At 42.9% G+C, this 7,673-nt stretch overlaps 1 protein-coding gene across 1 annotated transcript; it reads left to right on the top strand.

Annotated features, from left to right (window-relative positions):
* The first annotated feature begins 970 nt into the window (after nucleotides 1-970).
* tacc3 (transforming, acidic coiled-coil containing protein 3) lies at nucleotides 971-7,673 on the top strand. The gene is made up of 17 exons (XM_083682812.1): nucleotides 971-1,042; nucleotides 1,938-2,115; nucleotides 2,252-2,382; nucleotides 2,518-2,561; nucleotides 2,674-4,255; nucleotides 4,418-4,460; nucleotides 4,553-4,730; nucleotides 5,052-5,110; nucleotides 5,352-5,482; nucleotides 5,585-5,672; nucleotides 5,805-5,954; nucleotides 6,047-6,114; nucleotides 6,212-6,255; nucleotides 6,397-6,557; nucleotides 6,757-6,863; nucleotides 6,979-7,099; nucleotides 7,391-7,673. Exons 2-17 carry the CDS (start codon nucleotides 1,939-1,941, stop codon nucleotides 7,454-7,456), a joined length of 3,150 nt encoding a protein of 1,049 aa, XP_083538938.1. The 5' UTR covers nucleotides 971-1,042; nucleotide 1,938; the 3' UTR covers nucleotides 7,457-7,673.

Raw genomic sequence — 7,673 nt, 5'->3', positions numbered from 1 at the left:
ACGGATGTAAACAGGTACTATACAATCTATGTGTCTCGAAATTGGCGGGTCTGCTCTCTGTCGCTCTCGCTCGGCGACTCTGGCCGCGCCTGCGCTACGTCGACGGAACGCAATACCGCCTCCAGTGAAGAGGAGTTTTAACGACACACCGCACATCAACTATTTTTTTTTACCCAAAGTGACTGTTTACCTCTACAACCGGGGTCTAAAACTCAAATAGCTTGATACAGTACTTGACTACAGTCAACAGTCCTGATTGTGAGCAGAAGACACACCAATGCATTTACGGTTGCCTAAAATAAGTGGTGGCCTACTCATACATTTTGGTGGACTAGGACACTGGATGTCACTGATATCACTTTTTGGATGTGATGTAAATTCCCTCAAGTCTTTGATCAATCATATATCAGTAGTAGTATCATATCCTCAAATAACATTTTAAGAAATCCTTCTTATTTTTGTTGATTTTTTTAGTTTACTTGAGTGTCTGTTTCAAATATTTAAAAAAACGTGTCTGTTGTCCAATAATAGCCTACTGACTTGTTTACTGATTAAGGTCGTGCCTGTCATGAACAGAGACACATATACATCATTGGTCATGAAGTGTTGTCAATGTAATTGATTAATACAATATTGTTAGTTTCAATGTTTGTAATCGACCACTTTCAATTTATAACAGTGTCATATATAGATACATTGAAATCGTAAAATTACAATTTCCCTCCTGGTTTATGATGTCTGTGGTGACACGAAAAGTGCCTCATCCAAACCGGATCTGAACCAGCTGCGCCCTCCAGTCAAAACAGCGCATGATGCCGCAGCTCGGAGCCAGATGCGTCAGGCAACGCGATTGGCTGTTTCATATGGAAGTCCAACCCATTTCAGATTTTCTGTCTATTTTATTGGTGTTTGGCGAGACGTTTAAATTCAAAATCTACTGGTCAAGTTGACAACAGACGAAACGAGGGCATTTCGAAAAAGTTGAGTGCGTTGGGAGTTGGTTGCCGAAAGAGAAATAATTGTATAGACGCGACAGTTTCAGGTAGGTGGTGAAAATGTGATTACCAGCCAGCGCTGTCTAACTATAACCGAGAATAGCTACATACGTTGTAACTGTTTATAGCAAGCAAAACGTTTTTGTGCACTGTTGTATTTATATTTGCCGCACACTGCAGAGACTAGCTAAATCTAGCTGGCCAGCTAACCCATGCCATCATCAGTCATTCAAAGTCAACGTTCGCTAGTTGGCTAACAATGGGATGCATAGGCAACAGATTGGTGCTTAGATTTGTCAATGTACGTGTTTTTTTACGCTTAAATAAATAAATGTTAGTAAACTGATTCAAACATTACAAATTGGCGTCGCCGATTGGGTGTGTTCTTTGGCAGACGGATCCGTCCAGTGTGTAGGGGAAAGTCCAGGAACGGCAGGCCACTTATGGTTTGAGGGGTAAAGTGAATTAAACCCATTGTCACACAGACTTGACACCTCTATCCTTGTCTTGTCATCATGTGACAGTTCAGTTTTTAAGCATTCAATATGTTTACAATTATTTATGCCAGCAGCCAATTCAATCAGCACCCGTCTGAAGCTAGATAAACTAAAAAGTGATGATGAATGACAAGTTGGGAGCACGTTTGGTGGGCTGACTAGTATTGACGTTCATCGCACTGGTCCACGGTCCACTGATCATTTCACATGCGGACTTCTACTGGTTGGTGACGTTTGCAGACATTGGTAACAAGTATCCTTGGTTGAGGTGATCTTGCATTTTTACAGCTCAGTGTTCTCTGTAGACATCAGGCGATGTGAGTGACACAGGCTGTCTGACATCCAAAAACACAAAACTCTTATCAGTGGGACCAGCTGTCCAGCCTGTCTGGCTGTGTTCAGCCTTGGCTGCAGCCTCCTCACTTCCATGTGCCTCTCTCGATAGGATGAGTTCTGTTGCTGTGAACGATGAGAATTGTGGCGTCTGCCCTGGAAGAAAGCGGAGCAACTCAGAGAAGAGTGACGACATCTTTTCATTGGATCTGCCAACCGGGAGGCCGTCCATCCTTCGACAGTCTCAAGCTGAGAATCTACCCAACAAAACTGTGGCAAAGGGAATAAAGGTATTCGTTCAAGTAGAGTTACATTTAGTGTATGCATTTCACAACATTCCCCTCTTTTTAAGGTGATGTTTTAAATAGTTGATGGTGAATCAAACATTTGTCCTTCAAACACTAACCCAGGTGTGTTGGCCTCTAGGTCTGTTTTCAGACTCCAAGAAGAGACCCTGTCACCAAAAGACTTGTATCTCCGACAAAGTCTGTCAAGATGGCAAGCGTGGATGACTGTACAAAGGCGATGAAATCTTTGCAGCTGCTGACCACTGAGGAGTTAGTATGCTATTCTCAAATGCTGTAGCCATGTCACCTGTCATTGGGATCAGTGGCCCAAGTCAAGCACTGATTGGAATGTTGTTATCGTGTGTGTGTGTTTGTGCGCTAACCTGTCATCTTGTATTTTTATAGGGCTTCACTTCAAAAAAGGAATGTGCCAGTTGAGCTAATATCAGGTAAAGTAACTGACTGACCCGGGGTCCTAGATAAATTTTTCTGGGTCGGCCCTCATTTGTCAGCAACTTCTGATCCATGAAATGTTAACTTGCCTTTTCCCTAAACTTTCAGATGTGTCATCGTATCCTGAAGATAACATTCCCATTCAGAGTAACAGTGGTTATCAGCTGGATTTCGACAACCTTGATGCCATCAATCCGTTTGGGGGGTCCTCTAAAATGGTCCTCTCTCCACCAAGACCTTTTGAGTCATCTGGAAACCCTGTGGCTACAGAGCTGATTGCCAGCGAATCAGTTTCTCCTAAGATGTTAGACAAGCCTGCCAAAATTGACATGGCACTGGAGGAGACACTCCCATCCTCCCAATCAGTGGAGGACAAAGGTGGATATCAGCTGGATTTCGACAACCTCAATGCTATCAATCCATTTGGGGGTTCCTCTAAAATGGTCCTCTCTCCACCAAGACCTTTTGAGTCATCTGGAAACCCTGTGGCTACAGAGCTGATTGCCAGCGAATCAGTTTCTCCTAAGATGTTAGACAAGCCTGCCAAAATTGACATGGCACTGGAGGAGACACTCCCATCCTCCCAATCAGTGGAGGACAAAGGTGGATATCAGCTGGATTTCGACAACCTTGATGCTATCAATCCATTTGGGGGGTCCTCTAAAATGGTCCTCTCTCCACCAAGACCTTTTGAGTCATCTGGAAACCCTGTGGCTACAGAGCTGATTGCCAGCGAATCAGTTTCTCCTCAGCTGTTAGACAAGCCTGCCAAAATTGACACAGCACTGGATGAGACACTCCCGTTCACATCAGTGGACAACTCTCTTGCTGATGCCTCTGCCAACATGTGCTCAACAGATAGCAGTGTGATTACAATGGCAAAGGATCCAGCAGTTGCGGAAGATGTATCCACAGCTGATGAAGAACCACCTGTAGGCCTTGACCTAGATCATCTGTCCACCACTGATGGAAAGCAGTCTGTAGAATCACCTGTAAGCCTTCATCAAGCTATAACCGTCCCTTCTGCAGTTGAGGACTCTCCCCTGCCACCTCCCAAAAGTGCATACCAATTTGATTTTGACAACCTTGATTCAGTCAACCCTTTTCAAACGGGAGGTTCAAAACTTCAGAATTCCCCTGTGGTGGGTAGAAAGCTGCCTTGTGATGACCTCCCTCCGCCAGTTCAAGAGGCATCTGTCCAGCCTGAGACAAAGCCCATTGCCACTGCGCCTGCCTCTCCCAATGAGACCAGCAACCTGCTACCTGAAGAATCAATTTCACAGCCCAGTGCTGCCCCTCCCAAGGACGGCCCATTGAAACTTGAATTCAATTTCGATGACGGTGGAGAGGTCAAGTGCAAGCGTCCACCCAAAAAATTCAGCAAAAGGCCACCTGGCGTTAAAGCAACTGAGAAAAAGGCTGTACCCGTAGAAGAGAAAGAACCGGCACCACCCAAGGAATCTGCAGTGGAGTCAGTGGTCAGTGTTGTTGCTGATGATGCAGTGCCCAAAGGCTCATACTCCTTTGACTTTGAGAAGTTTGATGACCCATACTTAAATCCATTTGGTACGAATGCAAAGTGTACTGTGAAATCCAGTCCAGAGAGTATGACACCCATCTCTGTCAAGGAGGCTGCCTCGCCTGAGCAAGTGGGCAAGCCTGTTCAGCTTGAAACCGTATCAACAACACTGTGAGTTTTGTGTTTTAAAACAATTGTGCTTAACTGTTTTAGGCAACATTTTGATGTAATTATAAAAATAAAATCTTTTTCGTTTTGAAAAGGTAGGACATACCACACTAACTAATTGTTAATTTACCCCATTTTTATTGCTGTTCATTCTGCTGGTGATAGCATTTCAAGGATTGATGAGCCCAACCCTGATGCCACAAAAGAGGTAATAATCCTAAATAACTGATGATAATTAAACATGCGTTTCTTACCTCAAACTGTGTATTGACGTGTTTTGTTTTTTTCCTCTAATTGTAGGGAGAGATCTCACTCGATCCGAAGTTCCAGGCTCTCTCGAGCAATCAGGAGGAACCTCAAACTGTACCCCACCAACCTGCGCTGGGTGCTTCACACCCTCCTCAAATATGCCAGTTTGACCAGAGCTCACAGCACGGCCTGTCAGAACCCAGCGAGGAGTTTGTTCCTGGAACCATGTGTAAGTTTGATGATTGAACCTTTGTTTTTCGATGTGTTAAAGAGATGCTACAGTCCTCACAGCAAATTTTGGCTTAAGTGTTAACTGTATGGTTCATGATATAATGTTAATTGATTTCTTATCATTAGACCACACAGTCCACAGTTTAAGGCCAACAAACTTGCAAATTAAAATTTTGCTCATTGGAGTGGGGAGGTGTCTATTTCGGGGACCTGTTATTGGTTTGTGAGCGCTGTTTTAGAACTTAAATTATACAGAGAACCTGTTGCATCTTTTTGCTTGACCCCTACTTGTAAGTTAACACATTTCCTTTCTCTCTAGTCATGTCTAATGATTTTGACGGACAGATGGACTACCTGGAGCAGTTTGGGAGCAGCACTGTAAGTATACGCTTTGTGCTTTTTAAATTATCACTATAAGGTCCATTGAGGTCATACACAAAATTGGGTCTGAATCTTGGCATGTGCATATCCATGACCTTACAGTCCAGAATTAAACAAGATAACCGTGCATGAACTTTTGTATGTTTTGTATATGATGACCTCAAATGTATTTCCATTTTATTTCTATTTTTAATTTTTAATTTTTTTTGAGTCCTAACTTCTCTTCCTTTGAATTTAGTTCCAAGAGTCTGCATTGAGGAAACAATCCCTGTACCTCAAATTTGACCCCCTCCTTCGGGAGAGCCCCAAGAAATTAGGATGCGCTGCAGGACTGAATAACTTTCCACGCCCTGCACCCTTTGCTTCACGGTGCGTTACACTTTTGCTCCTAGTCGCAAGGTTTTATCTCATTCTCACTATTTAATCAACAATTGTATCTAAGCACAAGTATTTTTGTCGGTGTTGTTTCAGTCTTGAGACACAGAGGACTGGCGTGAAGGAGGAGGAGAAGGGACAGAAAACAGACAGCATCAAGCTTCTAGATCATGTTCCAGCACCAGTACGTTTCCTTAATGAAATATCCTGCTATCGGCTAGTGAAGTTAGCCATGTAGTTTCCCTTATTTACCACACTTTACTATCAAATAAATGCATACCGTCTGAATGTTGTCTTTCCCTCTTGCTTTGTTCAGGTTGTCGGTCCTCTTGTGGATAACTGTCAGATTCTTGAGAGTTTGGTCTCTCCCTTCCCACAGCCGGTTAACACTGAGGACGCCATCATTGATGTGCTGAAATACAATCAAAAAGATATGGATGATGCCATTGCCAGGATCCAGGCAGAGGTGGGTGTTTTCTCCGAAGGCATGTTTCACCAATCCCTTTCAATCCAGTCGTGAGAATTTCTCTTTTTAAATTTATATTCTTTTTTTTCAAGGCAAATGAAAAAGAGGAGCAATGGAAGGCAAAGTGTGACAAACTGTCTCAGGGTAATCAAGAAATGAGGTAAGCTAACTTAAAGCATATTTTCCATATATTGCTTTTTTCTGTCATTGCCGACATTAACTGTAACAGTTCCTTTTTTTTATTATTTTTTCTTCAGATCAGTCGTGTCTAAATTTGAAGCCACGATCACTCAGATATTGGGTATGCTAGTTTAATTACATGCAGTTTTGGAATGTTATTGTCATATCCAAATTATAACCCTTTTTGGTTCACCAATAAGGAGTTGGTTGGATTGAGATGACTATGGTTATAATGGTTCTCATTTTGTCTCTTCCTCTGCAGCGGATAAACAGAGAGAGCAGGAGCTGGCCCAGGCTGAGCTTACTAAGGTCCTGCAGGAGAAGGAGCAAATTTCAGTGGACCTGAACGGCATGGAGAGGTCCTACTCAGACCTCTTCAAGAGACTGGCCAAGTACAAGGAGGTCATAGAGGGTTTTAAAAAGGTCAGCATTGAGAAAGATGACATTTGGTTTCCTGGAATGTTAAAAAAAAAAAAAAAAAAAAAAAGCATTGTGACTGCCAATAGCCCCTGGTCCGAGGATAAAGGCGTCTGCTAAATGCCGTAAATGCAATGGGTGGACGGCCATAACTTGGCTCTGCCAGCCTCATGATTTAAACTTTTAATTTGTGCCCCTAACCTAGAATGAAGAGGTGTTGAAGAAATGTGCCCAGAATTACCCGGCTCGGCTGAAGAAGGAGGAGCAGCGGTACCAGACACTGAAAGCCCATGCGGAGGAGAAAATTGCCCTGTAAGACCAATCAGACTAATACCTCAGTTTATTTTTCTGACTGTTGCAGAGATGAGATTTTTGTTGTTGCAGGCTTTCGTATGTCATGTGGTGACTAAGATTTTGTTGTCCTCAGGGCCAATGTGGAGATTGTAGGGGTTCGCTCCAAACTAAAGGCAGAGGCGTCAGGACTTCAAGCCCAGCTCCGCAGAGAGCAGCTCAAGGTGCAGTCACTGGAAAAGAACCTCGACCAGAAAGTAAGTCAACCTCCTCAAGTCAACATTGTCATCTTAGCCCCAGACCATGTGGAACTTGTGGTGCTTAGAAATGTATCTTGCTTATTGGGATTGTCTGAACACACAAGAAATGCTACCGTAAGAAAGATTGGTTCTACTTTGTCTTATGATGACTGTTGGATAGATGATTCACTTGCTTAAACAAATGTATTGTTGTAAGTCGCTTTGGATAAAGGCGTCTACTAAATGCCGTAAATGTAAATGTTCTCACTCGTGTGATTTACCATCATGCCTTCTCTTCCTCCCCTCCAGGTAAAAGAGGCTGAAGAACTCACCAACCTTTGCGATGAGCTAATTGCAAATGTCCATAAGGGCTGAGTGATGCTATGTAGCTCTTTTGTTTGTGTGTGTGTGTCTGTCATGTCTTTATTGCTGTACTAGAGTTAAGGAGATTTTACAAATCTAAATGTTGTTGTCTTTATTGTACGAATAGCTCTTTGTAAATAGTTCTACTGCTTTTGATTTGAGATCAAGCAATGTAATAGTACTTCTCCCACTTTCATCTCTAAACTTTTTTTTTTTTTCAATATCTTTG

Source organism: Argentina silus, assembly GCF_951799395.1.
Source record: "Argentina silus genome assembly, chromosome: 13".
In the NCBI taxonomy this organism is placed as follows: Eukaryota; Metazoa; Chordata; class Actinopteri; order Argentiniformes; family Argentinidae; genus Argentina; species Argentina silus.
Note: the sequence above shows the minus strand (reverse complement) of the source record. Positions and strands in the feature narration are given on the sequence as shown.

Coding starts and splice junctions, on each gene's coding strand:
- tacc3 (XM_083682812.1), top strand. CDS start 1,939: ATGAGTTCTGTTGCTGTGAACGATGAGAATTGTGGCGTCTGCCCTGGA. Junction 6,115..6,211: donor CAGGGTAATCAAGAAATGAG/GTAAGCTAACTT, acceptor TTTTTTCTTCAG/ATCAGTCGTGTCTAAATTTG. Junction 6,558..6,756: donor TCATAGAGGGTTTTAAAAAG/GTCAGCATTGAG, acceptor CCCCTAACCTAG/AATGAAGAGGTGTTGAAGAA.